At 36.7% G+C, this 21210-nt stretch overlaps 1 protein-coding gene across 7 annotated transcripts in view; it reads right to left on the reverse strand.

Moving 5' to 3' along the window:
• Positions 1-21210, reverse strand: part of LOC306860369 (sodium channel protein type 8 subunit alpha-like) — a gene marked incomplete at its 5' end in the record, with an annotated part of 55950 nt that overhangs the window by 24145 nt on the left and 10595 nt on the right. The window contains 13 exons of one of the 7 annotated variants that reach the window (XM_079402037.1): positions 2882-3055; positions 4244-4482; positions 4578-4713; positions 6441-6713; positions 7687-7974; positions 8171-8371; positions 9935-10076; positions 10281-10344; positions 10750-10971; positions 13808-13899; positions 14951-15079; positions 15204-15291; positions 16571-16691. In XM_079402037.1, the coding sequence (XP_079258163.1) occupies positions 2882-3055; positions 4244-4482; positions 4578-4713; positions 6441-6713; positions 7687-7974; positions 8171-8371; positions 9935-10076; positions 10281-10344; positions 10750-10971; positions 13808-13899; positions 14951-15079; positions 15204-15291; positions 16571-16691 (2169 nt within the window). Of the gene's footprint in view, positions 1-2881; positions 3056-4243; positions 4483-4577; positions 4714-6407; positions 6714-7686; positions 7975-8164; positions 8372-9934; positions 10077-10280; positions 10380-10709; positions 10972-13807; positions 13900-14950; positions 15080-15203; positions 15292-16570; positions 16692-21210 lie in introns of all 7 variants that reach the window. The other 6 variants (XM_079402034.1, XM_079402036.1, XM_079402035.1 and 3 more) reach the window with 6 other exon arrangements.

Genomic DNA, 21210 nt, shown 5'->3' on the forward strand with positions numbered 1-21210 from the left:
TTCTTCTCATTTTGTTTAAAGATCATATTTTCTTTTCATTTATTACTAGACTTCAGAAGCTAGATAAATACTTACATGTTTCCCAGAAGACAAAATAAGTACAATGTACTCTGATCATCCAATTTAAAACGTTTACACCCCCATCTCTTAATGCATTGTGTGACCTTCTTGAGCATCAGTATGTTTTCACCTTTTGTAATAGTTATGCATGAGTCCCTCAATTGTCCTTAGTGTTAAAAGATGGATTTCAAAATCATACAGTCAATGTTGGAAAGGGTTCAAATATGCAGAAGATGCTGGAAAACCGAAGAATGTGCAGGAGCTGGAGGATTTTTCTGAAGAACAGCAAGCAGTTGAACTTTGACTAAAAATTCAGTTATTATTTTGTCTTGTGGAGTATATGTAAACATCTGTTATGTGAAATAGCTTATTCAGGACAGTACTAAATAAAAAAATAACATGCAATTTTCATGATCCCTCTTATTTTGATTCAATTATTAATATTTTGCACATTCTGCAAGGGGTATGTAAACTTATGAGCACAACTGTATATTTATGAATGGGAGAAACTGCAACGCGCAATATAGCGGAATAGTCCAGCCTTCTAAATGAAAGAGCCATTCGCTGATTGGTAAAGTCATTGCATCACTGCAGTGGCCGTTATAAGCTCCGGTTCTCATAGAAACCTGAGGCTGGACCAGCCGATTTTTTGTAACTGCGCATGCGCATCGGCTGGTCTAGCCTGAAAAATAAGCCTTTTTAGAGCTATTTGAGCATATGAAACAACATTCATGGGGCAGTTCATTTTTGCTGATTTGAAATACGTAATTTAATTGTTAGTTAATTGGGCAGTTTTTGATGTTTCAGGATTCCCCCATTCATTTAGATAGGACTTAGTCTTGTTTAAGCTACCCGAAGAAGGCATTGCAAATATGGCCACCGAGTGAACAGACTTTCCTTGAAAGGGACTTTGATAATAATCACTTTCTCAGATCAGGCTGTTCTGAGATTCTTGGCAGAGTGATGTAGTTCTGCACAGGCCCCTCCCACAACTATTGACTGACATGGCCATTTTAGCATAGACCCTCCCTTAGTGAGCTGGGGTAGACAAGAACTTCTCCTAAGCGATTGAGGTGTTTTGTTTTTGGATGAACATTGCAGTCGTTATTTACTCCAAAAATCTGAGCCGCTGAAGACGCAGTTGATTATGTTTGTTTTTGAAGGGAATGCACCCCCCAATCTAAATGCTTCTATGTTCGCACAAATTATTCGTGATCCAGCTTCACCTACATGAATCTTTTGAAATTGCCTTTCCTAATAATGTGCTAGTAAGCAAGTTCCGCGTCTGAATGCAGCAAAAGTTGACAGTCTCTCAGAGAACAGCTCATCTCCCCAAGGAAGAGAGGGGCAGGTTGAAAAGAGCTCATTAGCATTTAAAGGCACATGCCTCAAAACTGGTCACTGTGAACAGAGATGTTTTTGACAAGGTAAAAAGAATGTTGTTTTACACTACCACTGAGAAATTTTAACTAAAGTATGTAATAAACTTTTCATTAAGAACCTAAAGAATCATATCAACTTGTGGAAAATGAGCATCCGATGACCCCTTTGAAAAAAATTCCAGTACACTTTTGTACACTACAAAACATGGATTATCAAATATCTATTTCAAATTTCTTTTTAGAGAAGTATTATTTTTATGGATTGGCCATTATTTAGTGCTATAAACACATGTAATGCCTGTTTCATTTATACTGGACGCCTGAAGGCGCCCTCGCGCAGAAAATCCACATATGGGTCACAGAAGTAATAGAGCTGATGACGCTCCAGATAATCGCTAATATGGACAAAAGCATCCAGCTATCTCTATAACTGAATAAAAGAACACAGAAAAGCTTTGAATGATGACATTCAAAGAGAACATTACAACAATAAACAGTCGTACAACAATGTATGGTTTATATGTGCTCTTAAAACCACCTTGGGTATTTTCATAATAATTAAGTATATTTATAATCCATTGCTAATCGACATAGCCTTTATTACAGTATAGAATATATTTCTGCGACATTATGTGATAAGAAGCTACATCAGATTAGGACGTTAATTCTAACAGATTAAAAGTTATTTCTAACATTTGTCTGATGTTGTGGGGTATGTTATAATATTGTCTTTTGTTGGACAATAGGTTTAGAGCCATTACAAGGGAAGATGTTCGGCGTGTGTTGCCTTTTCAGATGCACGTTTTAAGCGGGGGAGGCGCTTCCTCATCTCAGCGCGCACACCCACAGACACAAATAGAGCCGGTTTGGAGAGAAATAAAATGCATGGAAATTATTTAAATGCAAAACCGAAAAACAAAATGCTCTGATTGGTTGAACTCTTTATCTTTTTCTGTTGCTTGTTTTGAGTTTTGCGTGTGGACAGAGGCGTCACCAGGTGTTTGCGTACTTCAGAGTGACAAATCATACTAGCATACTTTAAGGTCAAAATGCTATAATGCAAAATGCATACAGGTTGGCAGGTCTGTACTGTATATGCAGACATACAGACAACACTAAGAGCATGGTACTCAAAATTTGTTTAAATAAGTATTAATGTTGCACTGTAACGGAAGTAGCAAAAAATATTTTTCTCTGTATTGTGATGTACATCCGAGTGAACCATATTATTCAGAAAACAAAAATGTAGAGCAGGAATCAGTTGTTGACTGAATAAAACATATGCATGGATGAATTGTTCATATTAAGATGCAATTAAAAATAGGGTGATTTTGCATTTCATGCCAACTTAACCACTGATACTGTTCTCTGATTCATATATTTTCTTAATGCAATAGCACATGCACACATCAAAGATCTGAAGCAATAAAAATGTTTACCAATCGGAATGATCTCAGCACAGAAAGACCTTCTACATCGGCCAAGCCCAACTCCATTAAACTCAAGCTCACGATAAAGCCATCAAAAATATTCCAGCCTTCCTGGAAATAGTAGTATGGATCCATTGCAACCAGTTTGGCAAACATTTCGGCAGTGAAGATACCAGTAAACACCTGGAAAAAAGAAAACTATAATTACAAGGATTGATGACAAACAGTTCACTTTGAGACAGACTTATTTGTTTTTTTCTCTTCATAACATTACAAGAAAAATATATCTATGTATTTTTGTAGTCCTAGTTTTTCTTTTTCTTTTGTACGTCTACATATATGTGTCATTGATTCGTTCCTTATAAGCTACTGTGTGCTTTGCTCACTAAAAAAACCCCTCAATTTAATGACCTAAACTAATTTATAAAAGAAATCCCATATCATCAAACTGATTACAGACAAATAAGCAATGCAGTTGTGAGAGTCATCAGCTCTTTCGTGACCTAGCAGCAACCACATCCTGGCCTACACATTCACAATAACTGACCAATCGCTACAAGACTCTGTGACGTTCAGTGTCAAACGGATCATCCTGCTGTCACAGCTGAAGGGTGCAGTTAATCACCCTGCAGGTGGGTGAATAGGGGGAGGGTACAAGGTGGCCTTGACTCCAGCAGGCCTGCCGCGTGTCTGCACAGCCAGCGAATGTGAGTCACGCTGCCACCTGCACAGCCACGACCTGCTCCGTCCCACAGGTGTACTGAAGAAGTTTGAATACTTGCGTTATTATATCACCATGTCAACTGAAATTTGTCGAAATTTCATTGAGAGAGGCCTGGCTATTGCACGCACGTGATTTACTCCACATCGCAGGTCACGTGCCTTAGAAAATCATGATTTGTGGTAGGTGCATGGTGCACTGCACTGACAGTTGATTTATGACCCCTAACAGTCTCTGTATCATTTGGCAACGTAATATAAAAAGCAATTTGGTTCATAAGTGGAAAACATAATCTGTACTTCCCTGCAATGTTGACAATTTTATAAGCACTTTTACACTCATTCAGATGCAGGAACCAAATTGCACAGGTTCAAGCTCCTAGAACTGTGAAAACGCCACCATTTTAGAGCTGCTCATCGATTAGGCTACATGAAATATTTATGCTGGCTCTGCACCACCACACTCAGCCAGTAGCTTAGCAGTCTCTATGCCAGGCAAAAAAAATGGCTTTGAGTGTTCCAACAACATCCCTGCAGAGACTACAAAAATAAAAGCCGTGGGGGAAGGGCACAGTTTCATCAAGCAACGAAAGAATTATTTATATTTGAATTCAAAGACTCTTGAAAAAATTAGCTACGTAGAATCCTCACCAGGTTTCCGACAGACAGCACATGCTCAAAATTCTCCGTCATAGGGTAATGCTCCATGGCCATGAAGAGAGTATTCAGCACAATACAAATGGTGATAGCCAAGTCTACAAAAGGGTCCATCACGATCAGGTTCACAATCTCCTTAACCTTCATCCAAACAGGGCCGCACTCCCAGATAAGAAACGTATTGGCAAATTTGTACCAGCATGGTGGACACTTCCTCTGAGACTCTTCCAATTCTGGAAGTGAAGAATGAGAAGTATTAACCATAGTAACAGATTTCCTCCTTTTTTTTTAAGCAGTACATTCCTTAGGTTACAAGATATGGACATACCTTCAACCAATGTGTTGGTCAGTGCACTCATGACACTGTTGGCTCGCTCCTTGCGCCCAAACGATGTGTTAAGCTGCTCTACAGAAACCATTAAAGAGCCTGACAGTTTCTTCTTGATTTCAAGATCAGTGGTTGGCTGTCAGGAGAAAAACAATGAGGTTAAACAGTAGCACCACAACATTATACAGTGCAGCCAATGGGTGGGGGAAAAATCTGCATCACAGGGCTAGTTAAAGAAAGGCTGGTTAGGAGAAGAATTTTTGTCAACCCATTTTGTCCAAAGGAGCCATTTTTCATTTGAATGCATTAAGCAGAGACATGCTGGGCTCTCACAAGAGAGAAGGTAGAGTGGAAATTCATGGGTATGTGTCATTAACATTCCTGCGATACATATTCCTAACATAAGCATGTGATTAACACGCTATAAGTTATCAAAATGCTCACTCATATGGCCATTTGAAACAGTCAGCCATGTTTTATAAACTGTTTATTTTTCAAAAAATATCCAGAATGCTGGAAATGCTATGAATAAGTAATTTAAGTTTATCATATTTTAAATCTACCATTGTTCTTCGCTCCCTTCCTCCTCTCATTTGAAGCCCCTGCATCTCCAGATTTTAGGAGATCCAGTCAGCATGCATCAGCATGCATTCAGTTTAATAAGTCAAGAGAAGAAAAGAATAAATATCATGATCAATAAACCTTATGCTGAAGATCTGAAGCTATACCAGACCTCTGTATGATTCATAAAGCTAGCAGACTACCATGCTAACTACAATGCTTCCATTATAATTACAGTATGAAGAAATGGTGCTGATCATTAAAATGTATACACAAAAGACACATGGTATACAAAAAAACATATGTAGATTAAGAGAAAATAAGAAAAGAGAATTGAAGGCTAGAGGGTGGAAATGGAAGTATGTCATGGTTAATTCACCTTTGCGTGAATATAAAATGAAATACAATTACAAAGGACATTGAGCTGACATGTATGTTAAAATAAATAAATAAATATGGAAATATGAAGAAAGATTTTGCTTGTGGGGTGGATGTGTACTGAGATGATGCAATGAAACTGGAAATACATTACCATTAAAAATGTTGAGGTCAGCAAGATTTGTTTTAAAGAAATTAATACTTTTATTTAGCAAGGATGGATTAAAATTGATCAAAAGGGAAAATTAATGTTTAAATTAAACAATGCTACAAAAGATCTATTTCAAATAAATGCTGTTCTATTGAACTTTCTAGTCATCAAAGAATCCTCAAAAAAACATGAATTCCATGAAAATATTAAGCAGCATAACCATTTTCAACATTGATAATAAAAAATGTTTTTAGTGCACCAAATCAGCAAATTAGACTGATTTCTGAAGGTTCACGTGACACTGAAGACGGCTGAAAATTCATCTTTGCCATTACAGGAATAAATTACATAAAATATATTAAAATCCAAACAAGTATTAAAAATGTAATAATATTTCACATTACTGTCTGACTTCTTTCAAAAACATTAAAAAGAATTTCTAACCCCAAATGTTTGAATGGTAGTATATGAAAAGCCAGTTTTATAAATCTTAGTGGTTCATTTAGTGAGAACTAGATATAGTTAGCAGCTTGTTCACTCATTTCAAACTGGCATAGGAGGGCAGCATATCAGACAGGCTTTGAGTGCAGTCCTCAACTGAAAGAGAGCTAATTTTAAAGCAAAGTCAAAATAACCATTACACAAATGCATCAGAAAGAGAAAGAGCCAAACAGAGAGAGCCAAGGTTCAGAGAAAGATAATGCCCATGCCTAGACTGATCTATTCTTAGACTTCCTTACGCTGTCGTCAGTGGCTGCCTTATCTATTATCACCTCAGGCAGTAGGCGTCCGCCAGGCCCCGGCCCGATGAGAGAGACCACTCCATTGCAATCCACAGTGCTGTTGCGCTTGCCGTAGTAACCCGTGTAGCTGCTGCGACGTTGTGGGCTTAAGAACGAATCGCGCCGCTCGTCGTACTCCTCAACTGTGCTGTGTTCATCATCTGCAAACTCGTTCTCCGAGCCTCCATCCTTACAGCGGCTGAAGATGCTGCTCTTGCTGTTGCGTCTTGAAGGGAATGGTGAGCCTGGGATGCTGAGCAGAGACTGAAGGCAGGAAAGACAGAGACAGATCAAAAAGCTGACATCTTTGGTTTTACACACTTGCTCTCGACAGTCGAATGTTGAACATTAGTCACAGACATTAGGAACTTTTCAAGTTATTTCTTAAAGGGGTCATCGAATGCCCAATTTCCACAACTTGATATAATTCTTTAGGGTCTTAATGAAAAGTCTATATCATACATTAAAATTTCTCCGTGGTAGTGTAAAACAATACCCATTTTACCTTGTCAAAAACAGCTCTGCAAACAGCAAGCCATTTTAGTGCATGTCCCTTTAAATGCTAATGAGCTCTGCTCACCCCACCCCTCTCTTCCGTGGGGTGATGAGCAGTTCTCATGAGACTGTAAACTTTAGCCGCGGAACTTGCTAACTAGCACATTATCAGGAAAGGCGATTTGCAAAGGTTCAAAAAAGAACCTAATACACACTTCTTCTGTAGGTGAAGCTGGATCACGAATGAATCGCGTGAAAATAGACGCATTTAGATAGACCGGGCGAGCACTCCCTTCAAAAACAAACGTAATCCACTGCATCTTCAGCGGATCAGATGCCAGGAGTAAATGATGGCTGCTATGTTCATTACATCCAACAACAAAACACCTGAATCGCTTAGGAGACATTCTTGTCTACCCCTGCTCTGGGGTCGAAACAATGGCGGACTGTTTACAGCTTACTAAGGGAGGGTCTATGCTAAAATGGCCATGTCAGTCAATAGTCGTGGGAGGGGCCTGTGCAGAACTACATCACTCTGCCAAGAATCTGAGAACAGCTTGATCTGAGACACCGCTTATGATTTATAGAAATTAAAAAAAAAAACACTGGGTGGATTTTTTTATCATTATAGGATGCTAGTACACAGTCTGCCAAGACACATTTCAGTTCAAAAAGTGAATTTTGCATCCGATGACCCCTTTAACAGAACAAAACAACAACAAAAACAGAAGTCATTCTTTACCTGGTTCATTATAGAACTCCTACGTCCTAAACGGTTGTCAGGGAAACGGAATCTGCTCCTCCTGCTTCCATCATCCGATTCGGATTTGACAAACTTCTCACTGTCCCCTTTCTCCTTGTCCTGCTCTTTCTGCCGCCACTTCTTCTTGCGGTTGCGTCGCTCTTTGGCACTCTTGGAACTAAGTTTAGACATCTCAGATGAGCTGCAGGACAAGTTCCCACCTCCATCACCATCATCCTCAACCACGTCCTCAGACACCGTCCCCGCCGATGTCGCCATTGCATTAGCCTGCAGTCACAAAATGTATCAATCATTCATCTAAATTACTCTGCGTTTAATTCGTTTTGATTGTAGTCACAAAATCAAATGTAAAATATAAAAAGTCCACAATTAGAAACCAGCAGCCAAACACTGCACTAAAACACATTTAAGTATTACGAAGAGGACCCTTATTATAAGCATTAAAACATTGCCTGACCTGTACGTCCTCCTGATGTTTCCTCAGCTGTTCCAGCATGGCTTTAAACTCCACCTCCTTTCGCTCCGCCTCTTCCATAGTGGCCTGGTTCTGTTCTTCATATGCCATGGCCACCACAGCCAGGATCAGATTCACAAGGTAGAATGAGCCAACAAAGATCACCAGCACAAAGAAAATCATGTAGGTCTTCCCCGCTGCTCTCAGGGTCTGTGGATGAGGGGCAGATCATCTTATTATATTACAGAGCTTCATACATCAGAATAGAACATGGTTTGTTTTTTAACACGCACACAAACGTCTCGGTTACGTACGTAATCTCCGTTCCCTGATGGAGGGAACGGAGACGTTATGTCGTGACGACATAGGGGATTTACTTGGAAGCCCCAAACATCTCTGACTTAAGAGAAAACGCCAATGAAAATTGGCTAGTGGATTTTGCATACCTGAGCCACTCCCCGTACATATGGGTATAAAAGGGCAACAGGTGCATCCACTCATCAGGTTTTACCTGCTGAGGAGCCAAGAACGAGTCCTCGGCAACCAGCGATGGTTCAAGATTGTGGCATGGGGACATAACTAATATAATATTTATATAATTTTCACTAATATAAAAGTGGCAGAGATATACTCGCTGGAAAAATGCAAATGTCAGTTCATTATTCTGAGCCTTGGCCGTTTCTATTTGACCTACTTGTGCAAAGAATGCAAATAATGTATACATACATTTAAGCATACATTCATATATGTGTTCTTTTAAATAGACTTGCTCAAGGCAGCCACTGGCACCCTGAGATGCTGCTGTGCAAAGAAAGTGAGGAAACGGAAACCCTGAGATGCTGCTGTGTTTGGAGTGAGAAAATTAAAAAGAGAAGAACAAAAAGATAACCAGTAATTTCATGGTTTTTAATAGTACAGTTGGTTTGCCTGACAAAATAATGAGAAAATACAAAGCCTAACTTATGAAGAGTGATACTCCTTATAAGCTTTAAAAGAACTGCAATTATCTGTCTTCTAGGAACAAATGCATTCGATTGTTGAATACAGGGTCTATAACATTCAGTTCATTCAACTGTATTAAAACTACTTAAGAGACAACTATACCATTTTTATTACATTTAATCAATACAAATTTAAAGTCGTATAATAATTCTTATTTAATAATTGAATTACTTTTCATGTTTCTTGACAACAGATGCTTGTATCTACATGTAAGAGTACAGAACCAACTAGAGCTCAGGCTATATTTAGCGTTTTACTATTTATTCTTCTAGCTGTCCATTACTGCTCCTGATCCCAAAGGGTCAGTGTGTTTGTGTGCATCCTGCACAATGCGGGCTGTCTGCAGCAGCATAAATATTGTGGCTCACCCTAAACACTTTTTCATGAGTGAGAAACTTACACTTAAAGCATTTTGAACTAATGAAAATACAACAACATTTTGAGAATTTTGACAGATCCAGATCATCACAATTGCTAATTACATATCATTTTCTGTTCTTTACAAATGTAGCATTAAGTATAAAATGCATGAGGGTACCTCAAGCACTTGAGTTTGTTTAATGTGCATGCTAAATGCAAATAATGAAATGCGACTATTTAATTGTGCAAAGTTAGACCAGTATAATTTAACCATTTTAATTTTTATTTACATACACATTTGATTTGATTTCAAAAAGATTAATTTGCTCAGGAACAAAATTCAGATTACTGAGAAAAAAAATCTTTAAATGGGAAAAAGTGATGAAAGAAGAAAAAAGGCCACGCCCTTACCAGCTGGTACAAGTTCTCCCAAAAATCCTGCGTCATGAGGCGGAATAGAGCCAGGAAAGCCCAGCCAAAACTGTCAAAGCTGGTGTACCCATAGTTTGGATTGCGACCAGCCTTCATGCATGTGTAGCCTTCAGGACAGCGACTGAGAGGGGAAAAGAGCACACAACCCAATAATGACTTGGCACCGGTCTATGGATTAACATACGCTTGTCAGAGAAGAGTCTCAGTAAGCTCTTGCATGTTTTGTCTTTTTTAACAAGTAAGTGTTGTTTATTATTTTTAATGTCTGTGTTATGTCATTTATAGTTTTGTAATTATGTTGTGAAGGAGAAGGCCAGACACTCACCCTGAATCAGAGCTGTTTCCACACAGAAGAGCATCCAGCTGGTCCGGCAGGAAGTAGAAATTGGCTAATGACAAAATGAGACAGAGAATGTTAACTAGACTATTTTGTACTTTTCAAGCAATTCAATTTATGGCCAAAGATAAACAGCCAATATTAAAATTATTATCATATAAATGCTACAAGTAAATTTAGGCATTAAAACATCATAATGTACATGCATATATATATATGTATATATAAATTTAACAGTGTGAAATTATTAATTTATAAATATTAAATATAAACAAAATCAAAATATATGCAGTCATTATATTATAGTTATTTTAGATGTAGTTAATTCTTTGTTTTTATTAAAGATTAACTTTAAATGAGTGTTACATGGCAGTTAAAGCAATGCACAATAAACAGAAACTAATATATTGTCTTAACTATTTTTGTAATTTGTGTGACAAACTAAACATAAGCTCACTGTCATTCATGATGTACTCTTCCCATTTGAATGCATGGGTGCCATTGGCCTGGTATAATTCTGTGATGTTGATGGGCCAGATGACACACTTTTGCCGCAGATTTCCCATGAAGAGCTGCAGACCAATGAGGGCAAAGACACTGAGGCAGAAAACGGTGAGGATCATCACATCTGACAGCTTCTTCACCGACTGGATCAAAGCGCCAACAATGGTCTTCAGACCTTTGAGATATTGAATATGCACACACATACACGCACAAATACGCACACAAACACACACACACACACACAAAAAGGCACAGACAGTTGTATGTGTGTTCAAGTCCGAGAAGTGTATAAAAGGAGTCTCAAGGCATGATGTGAGGAATTCACATTTTTAGATGTGAGGCCATCTACATTTCATGTATATGTCTTGTTTACATATTATGTAGATCTGTGGTTCTCGGCTGGTGGTGTGCAGGTATTTTCTGATTGAAGGGAATAACGCAATTATTATGCAATACATTTCTTTATTTCTAGCTATCTGTCTATCTATCTATCCGTCCGTCCGTCTGTCTATCTATCTATCTATCTATCTATCTATCTATCTATCTATCTATCTATCTATCTATCTATCTATCTATTCAAAAGAGGGAGAAAACATTATGATATCAACAACATTTTGTTGTTGATATCATAGGTCAGGCGTCCAATAAAACTCAAAAATCATCTGTTACTTGGTAGAATCATGAACATGACGCTTGATAATCATAAACATGGTTTTTGGCCTAATGAGTTTTGTACGATTTGTATGATTACTGGCTGCCAAGAGTATGAAACTGCTTGTAAATGTAAATCTGGCTCCTGAAACAAAACCAGTTGAGAACCACTGATATGTATGCTTAAGGGTGCCCTTCAGCATAAATTAATGTTTTTAATTATTAATTATTATTTTTTCATAATATCATACCTTGAATCCTTATTTTAATTCACAATGACAATGTACAGTATAAATAACAGAACCACAAAAAACACTTTAAGTGTCTTTACACGTACTGTTTGGGAGCCATCCCAGCATTTGCTCTATTCAGATGAATAATTCACTATTCTGCTTAAACATGGTTTAATAAACGCCTACAACAGTTATTATATTATTTCAGGAGATTCAAAAATTTGTCCTGAAACCTTTTTTAATTCCAGCATTCCAGAATAGAAGTTGTTGAACGATAACTTTCAAAGAATTCTCTTGACAATAAAGGGAGGGCTCCCTGAAACAGTGAGAACAGCCTGACATCCAGTTGTCTATAAATACTGCAGCACAACCAGAGGGCCATAACATGGGGAGATTAAAGCAAGCAGGGACTAGGGGGGTGAAGTATGCATGCAGGTCATTTCAGCTCGAAGGCTGAAACAGAAACAAGTCCAGTGTAAAAATCTTCCAAGGCTCCATCAGACATGCTGAGCTAAACATCATCAGAACTGCACTGACCCCTCCATAACTCCCTCCTAAATATAAGAGCTGCTTTACCTTCAGGACAGTAGACACTCAAATTATTGATATGCTACAATCCTCTTGCCCATAAACCCCACAAAAACATCAAAAAATCTCGCAGGGTTCAGAGATTTGATGAGTAGGCTTTAGTTCACAGATTTACTGAAAATAACACAGGATGACAAATATGACTTGCAGTAAAAACCTAGTCAGCTAAATAAATCCTGTTATTTCACTCAAAATTACTTGCATATGACACTAATGTGTCAAGACGTTAAGCTAAAGATCTGGCATTTTTGCAAAGCCTCTGAATAAAATAAAAACAACTGTACAGATAAATGAAAAAAGAAATTACTCATCTGAAACAGATACAAAAAAAAAATAATTCTTCCTTGACCATCTGCACTATTCTTATTTTATTTCCAGGTGTAATTTGTGAGTTTCATACAAAATAAAGGAAAAAAGTGAAGAAAAATGAATTGTCAAAAAAATAAAAGGCAGCCAAGCACTTAGTAGGTTAATACTATAAAAGCAAGTGACTTCCAAAGCATCATGCAGCATAAAATATGTACACAAACTAGGCTTGGCAGTCTTCATAAATAAGTAACAAGTATATTCTTTGGGAACTCACTGAGAGCTATGCAATTTTAATTTTGGGGAACAAAACATAGCTTGTTAAAAATATCTACTCTAGTGCTCTGAGGCCAGGGGGATAGTTTGAAAAGGTCTACTTGTTTCCTAATATATATTAATCAGCAAAATTAATGTGTTCATACCTTTATAGTATGATTTTTGAGAAACATACAAGCTCACAAACTAGTGAATTCTACAATTAGCTTTTAACTAAAGTCCTTACTGTTAAAATCTGAAATAAAACATGCCTTATTTAACACAAAGATCTGCTTTAGCAAGAGCTCAACAACAAACCTACTAATAATACAGTAGCTTGAGTTCAACCCAGATCAGGGATTGTTCACAGATACGTTTTTTGCCTACATGAAAGAGATTAAAGAGGTTTGGTCGCTAAAGCTTTCTAATTTGCTCTAATCTGCTCTGAAGTTTCTAAAGGGGCAAAAGGGTGTCGAAACCAAGGACTCTGGAGATTGATAGTAGACTGCAAAGCCTATCAAAAATGTATAAGTACCATTTTTGATCATTTTGGAGATTGTAAAAAAGCAAATTAAATGGTCCTCTCCAAATTAATTTCTGCTTTAAAAAACGAAGATTTCAAATTGAATAGTAATAGGGGATCATACTGAACGTTAACCTCAGCATCAAAACTGCAGCTCACCTGGAATGACAGAGATAGTTTTCAATGCTCGGAGAACTCTGAATGTTCTCAGCGCAGATACATTCCCCAGGTCCACAAACTCTGTTACATATCTGAAATAAGGGAGGATCACACACAGACACCAATGACAACCACAAACACACCAAGAACACCACCACGCCAATGAACCACCAGGAGGTACGCCACTCACAGAGCCTGTTCACTACGGGGGGAAAGGAAGGAAAAGAAAACCGAGATACACACAGACACACCAAGAGAACACAGACCCGACCCCTCCCGCCCACACACTCTCTTACCTGGGATTACAGAAATTGTTTTCAATGCCCTCAGAACTCTGAACGTGCGCAGAGCTGAGACATTGCCTAGGTTTACAAACTCTGTTATATACCTGCAATGATCAGATCAAAGTTACATGGAGACATGGTCATGACTTAGTACTTGATGACTTCCATATGCAGACTAAGATGATCTTTTTCTTCTTTTTCGTCACAATACAAAGTAGAAGTGCCAAATATTCCAATATTTTGATGAAAAATATACAAATTTAAACAAAAAAAGAAAATACATTTAATAATAACAATCGTAATTATTATTATTATTAAGTTAATACAATTAATATTTTCTATGTTGAAAAATACAATATACATTAAAGATACACTTTCAGATAGAATATGTGGGCTAATCATGATTTTTATAATATATTATAATTATTATATTATAAAATATATCATTTATAATAATAAAAATATTTGGCACAACAACACGAAACCTAATGTCTGTCTCCCATCCCAATAGCTTTTATAAACAAACATGATCATATGGTGACATACAATATATCTGATGAATATGTCTGGTATGGTTTGTATGCAGATAAATAACAGATAAAATGGAGAATGAGAACTAGAGTCAGTGAGTGAGCGAGAAAGAGAGGAAGAGAAAGAGTTTTCTGTGTGGGCTGCTAGGAGTCATGTTGTTGGTGAATGGCTCTAAACACTGATAGGTAGGAACATCTGAACGATGAAAATTCTCAGAAGAAAAGAATAGAGTGAGTATTCTGGATAAGTGCAAGAACCAGGTATATCCACAGAACAGCAGAGAGATGAGGAGAAAAACAGTCACAAGGACAAATACAGAGCTGTGAGGAACTGGACACGACATGAGCAGAGCTGCCACATCCATAAAGATGCTACCTAAAAATGTTCATTTGGTTAAAGACCGAATATAACAGCTGAACATGTGTAGTCTGCATCCCCCACATACAGTAAGAGCTCAGTTCTTTTCATCATCCATTATAAACAAGAATGAGGCAGAAAATTGTTTCAGGCGAATGTAATAATCCTGACCAGTTAAATTACTTATTTTTCATGATTTGATATTAACCGAATGATAGTTCACAAATCAGACTAGGTTCATAATTACAATAATGACAGAATACTTACGCCATTGAGATGACCATGAAATCCAGCCAGTTCCATGGATCTCTAAGGAATGTGAAGTCATCTATACAGAATCCACGGGCAATGATTTTTACAGTTGATTCAAACGTATAAATTCCAGTGAAGGTATACCTGAAAGAAAAAGTAGCGGTAACTGGATTAAGAAAAAGGAACGAAAATCTGCTTTGAATTTTGAATGTGTATATTTATGATTTTGTGATGTGAATGGCAAGCTGTGGTTAGGATAAATACTTACTCTACTTGTTTGGACCACTCGGGAGGATTACTAAAAGTCATGAACACACAGTTGGTCAAAATCGTACACATAATGAACATGCTGAATACTGTGGGTATCAGTTAAGGAAATTCTGAGATATTACAGAACACAGGCTTTTTACTTTATAAATATACATATCAGGACATTCATCAATAACAAAATACAAAATACAAACAGAAAATTGTGAATTTTGGCTAGTTGTAAAGAACTGCTAGGGCTAAGCAATATTTATATTTCAATATTTTTTAGCTTATTATTTGATATTTGATATATATTTATGTATTCAACTAAACAGCCATTGTTGCAAAGTAGATTAAAATGTTTAATGCAAGAGGTATAATTTTGCATACAGTATCAGACAAACACTTATTTAACTAAATTTAATATTAACAAATTAAATATGTAATACCTTGAAAAAACTACTTAAAGAAAAAAAATCAAGACATGTTTTCCATGTTTGCCACTAAATGAACAGAGATTGATGTTTAATCATGTTCATTTACAGCATATGACTAGTTATAAATAAAATATTCAAAAAACATTAATGAATTGGGAATATTTACCGTAATATATCACCCAGCCCTAGTGCTTCTGTCGTAACAGGGAGTTTTCAGCTCATTTGTGTCATTTATGTAGGCCTTTAAAATGTTTAAAATCCCACTATATTGTGAGAAAGAAAGCTAATTTTTAAATTGTGCTGTATTGGCCAATAGGGAGACTGCTTCTGCATGGCATATGACCACTCAACTAGATATCCTGGGTAATTCTGGGTGGTGGTGGTGCAGTGGATAAGACACATGCCTTTGGTGTGAGAGACCAGGGTTCGAATCCACTGTGAGACACCAATGTGTCCCTGAGCAAGACACTTAACCCCTAGTTGCTCCAGAGGCGTGCGACCTCTGACAATATATATATATATATATATATATATATATATATATATATATATAGCAATTGTAAGTCGCTTTGGATAAAAGCATCAGCTAAATGAATAAATGTAAATATATATATATATCTATCCTTAGCCTTGGGTTCCAGCATCAAAACAGGGCACAATGTGCTAAAAACAGGCGACAGAGCTCCACCGTTTTCTCTCTCTATTTAGCATCTCTACTGTCAAACAAAACAGTTGCCTAAAATTCACACCTACATCCACACCCACTGATATGCTGTTACAGTCCCACACTAGAACACACTGCTTAACTACAACATATTAGTCTGCATCTATAGCGTTATTCCTGACCATCACATGAACTCTAGCAATAAGCAGACATGTTACATATTTGATGTAGAGAGAGAGACAACATAAACATTCATCACATGCATTTTAATAGCTGAAAAAGGATATGAATGTATCAAAATTTTAATCGCTATTCGCCTAGCGAGATTAAAAGGGCTTATCATGTACAAGGAAGGTGTGGCACTAAAGCGGAAGATTGTTTTCCCTTTATTTAGGACTATAAATGTCTGTGGAGAGGAAAAAGAGAACAAGCCAGAGAGAAGACAAAGACAGAACAACAAAGAGAAAGAGAAAAAACAGATTAGTTGCAAGCAGAGAGAAACATCATCCCTTATTCAACTGGACTTTAAGAAGTAATAATCGCATACTGAAAGCCTACATCTGTTTCAAGAGGACAAGGCATCATAATGAAGACATACTGCTTTATATACAACTAAATAATTAAAATCACATTCTTTGGCAAGAAGAAAGTAAACCCACAAGTCTGTTTGCAAAACATCCATACTGTCTCCAGAGTGCAATAAAGTTTAAAGATTATATAACAATCTTTATACAACAGTTAGTTCTGGTTCTCGAATTTGATTGGTTGAGAGTGCTATTTAGTCCAACACAGTGATCTAAATACCAGCACGGTTGTAATTTGAACATAAGAAAGAGGCTACAGGATGCATGAAGGAAAAATTCACCCAACAATGAATAATAATAATAAACTATTTTATATAGCACCTTTAAAATAAAATCTCAAAGAGGTTTACTAGAAATAAAACAAATACATTGAAATAATGAAAAAGCTGTCATAAAATTCTGCGTTTCTAAACAGCAATGTAAGAGTTGCATTTCTGCCACCTACTGGACTGGAGTGTGGTATACAGAAGCCTAATGGTATCCACTAGGGGTGTAACGGTTCTCAGTAAAAAAAAAAATATATATATATGTATTAATAAATTCTAACTGGACCGTTCTCCGGCGTGCACTTGCACAGAGGTTCAACTTAAATCTGACTATGCATCTGTAATATGGTTTGTTATAAATAATTCATTTGTAAGTCGCTTTGGATAGAAGCGTCTGCTAAATGACTAAATAAATAAATAAATAAATAAAAATAACAAGTACAACAGACAGAGTTCGCATTCTGGCTTCCAATGCACTTCAAAAACAGTGATGAAAAGAAAAAACGTGGACAAACCAGTTACTCTTTGTTCAGTGCAAGTGGTGTATGCTCGAATACCAGTCATTTATGCTCACTGTAACATTTTTTTACAGAATATTACTGTTTAAACATTTTACAAGATGTAGCAGTAATTTGCAGTGCATTATGGGTCAAAAAAGGTTTTACAGTTGTTAACAGTATATTTCCTTGTCAACTGTAATTAATTTACAAGAAGCAGGTGCTGTCACTGTAGCTTTTTACACTCATTTACTGTAGTGTGGCATTATGGGATTGCACGTGCATCATTCAAATCTGAAATCCAGCTGACTGGAGCAGTGCCAGAACGATTGAGGATTAGAGGCTTTATTCATAATTCCTGGTAAATTCACTTAATTTTCCTTAAGAAATATATCCTTTTGTATTTATTTAAGTTGACGTATAAGCGATATCATGTCACAATAGCCTCCTATCATGACATTTTGACAAGCGGCCTTGGTAACTTATGTGCAGTAAGCTGGAAATTGCTATCATAGCATAGTTAGGCTAAATGCTGTATTTTTCTCATTTTGGCAGTTACATTTTTTTACTGAGAGCATTTAAAGTAGTGTTTACCTAACTTTTACAGTTTTTCTCAGTCGCTTTGCATTTCTCAGATCAGAAATGAAATTTTCAAAACTACTTGTTCAACATCCACATCATTGTGTCACTTCTGCACATCATAAAAGCAGTTTCTCATTCTTTTGAACAAGTTGCGATTGCTTTGGTACATTCATGCAATTGATTATGTACATTTGTCTGCGGTTTCCTACATTTTCAGTTGCTAATATCATGTTGCTCAAAACGTATTATATAGTTCTCTGTGGAATAGTCTTTCCCCTCAAAACATCTAGTCATTAGTTCATCGTGTAAGTCAGTAGATGCAAAATGGTTGATCTAGTTGTCATAAACTGTCAAGCATATTTTCTACACATCTCTATTAGACTTTTTGTAAATTTGCCATGAATTGTGCAAGTGAATCTTGACTTTCACTAATAAAGAGAATATAGATCAATCAATTATAAACCAATTCTCTGAAATAGCTCAAAGGTGCATTTCATGACCATTCAATTGGATATATAGCATATAAGATATAAGGAAGCATATATAGACAGAGGACAACACAAAAGTTACAAATTCTGAGGATGGATGAACATCCAGAAAACGATCAGGGACAACAGCCGAGAGGAAGAAGAGGAGTAAGGATGCATGGAAGTGTACAGAGGCAAAACAGAGGAAGAGGAAGAAGAGGCCAAGGACAGAGGTGCATATCAGATGAAATAATGTTGTCAGTCATGGCCTTACAATGGCTGAAGGGTGCAGCTAAATATTGGGAGAACAACCACATCCTCAATAATCCAAACATTTTGAAACAGTCTCTTTCAATCAATATCCCACATACAGTAATGTGTAAATTTGTACTTTTGAAAGGAAATATGCCATACATAGGAAGTGCAGCCTTCTGCATTACATTACAGTAACTGTCACCCAAACTGTTGCTATAGTTTACATCAGAACATCCCTCCAGAGTACACTGTTATATTGACAACATGACTAAGCAATTTGACTGTCTTATCCGTACACAATGACACAAGGACTTGTCATTCTGATGGCACTGACATGTTCATTGACACAGATATTTATTTTTGAGAGATGAATTAAGTATTTTGAGCAAGAGACTGGCTTTTGCAGGTAATCCATGGTGTTTTGCTATTTGTACGAATTGTTTTGAGAAATGCACTTACTGTTTTGCAAATGTCAAGGATGATTCGAGAAATGTACCAAAGCGACTGTAAAAACTGTAAAAGCTTATTTCTCAGGCTAGATCAGCCAGTGCGCATGCGCAGTCCTGAGCGCGCATCTCAGAGCGCTGACTGTTTCTATAGCAACTGGGATTTCTAACGGCAGCTGCAGTAACGCACTGACTTTACCGGTTAGCGATTGGCTCTTTCATTCAGAAGGCGGGGCTTCCTGCGATTGAGCGGCCATATTGAGCGTTGCATTTTTCCCATTCCCCATTCAAAACTATACGAGTGACACGTCTTGGGTATTCTATAGTCTTTGCTATAGCTTAATGAGAAACTACATGTAAATATATATATATATATGACAAATTGTGTCTATTGCCACTGTAGTTGTACTTGACATTAAAGCTCGTCCGGGCCATTTTTTAAGTGAAAGACATCTTTACATGCCCGACTGGACAAGTTAGTGAAAAACATAACTAAGGAAGCATCAAAACGCGAGACTAATTCTGATTATATTACATTCAACATCAAAACAAATCAGCTTAACGGCACACATAAACTCACGGAAGAAACATGAGATAAATGTTCAAACTGTTGAGTTTATTATATGAAATCGTTAAGTAGCATAACAAGTGAGTTGTTTTACTGATTATCACGATTGCAAATACATAGTTCAATAAACAAATAGTTAACATTAAGTTACTTATTATTACTAAGTATTGACTGTTGTTCTATTTCACCATCAAACACAGTTCCAAACAAAGATCAAAGCAAAGCTATTTTGCGCATCCTCAAAGCAAAGCTCAGCGGTGTTTTTACGGAAAGATTCAGCATTCTGAACGGATCGGTACAATGAATGACTCAATTAACTCACTCTGCTGCCACCTAATGGCAATTTAGTTTCACGTTTAAAAAATATCATTGCATTTTTCCAACATTTCTTATTTGTAATTTCAAAAATTATTGTAAAACATTAGTCATAAAACAGTTGTAATTTTGCATTGTAAATTATTTAATTTGATTGGTGGTAGCCTACAGTTCTACAATGTATTATTATAATTTAATTTATTGATAAAATGTAAGAGTTTGTTTATTTTAAAATATATGCCTTTTTGGGTGTTCATTTTGGTCTCATTTATGTAAAAGGATTTAAAGAACATAATTTTCTTTCTTTCTTGTAGGTGCAAAGAATAGCTGCTGATGTGGAGAAATGTTTGATGCTTCAAGACTCCCTGAAGCTGATTATATTAGGTAATGTATTAAATCTTATTAATTCTGTAAATCATTTGATAAACTTGTATTTTACATTACATTATATATTGAAATATTGCATTGTAGGTTACAGTATTGCTTATATTTATTCATTTCAGGTGCACCCAGTGGCTTTTGACTATTTGAGGGTCAGATTGTTGTGAATTCATACCTCATACCTTCTGGCATCCCGGGAGTAGGCATCTTTTGCACACTTGAATATTTTCAAAGGTAACATATTTTACTTGAGTAATTTAATTTGCTAAAAGAGGTTACTTATTTAGTTTAAAGGGTTACTCCACCCCAAAATGAAAATTGTGTCATTAATCATGTCGTTCCAAACCCGTAAAAGCTTCGTTCATCTTCGGAACACAATTGAAAGATATTTTGGATGAGAACCGGGAGGTTTGTGACTGTCCCATTAACTAGCAAACAATTAATACTGTCTAAGCCTGGAAAAGTATGAAAGACATCATCAAAATAGTCCATCTGCCATCAGTGGTTCAATCTGACTGCTATGAAGCGACGAGAATACTTTTACCAAAATTATACAAATTCTGT

This window comes from Barbus barbus, assembly GCF_936440315.1.
Source record: "Barbus barbus genome assembly, chromosome: 41".
NCBI lineage: Eukaryota > Metazoa > Chordata > Actinopteri > Cypriniformes > Cyprinidae > Barbus > Barbus barbus.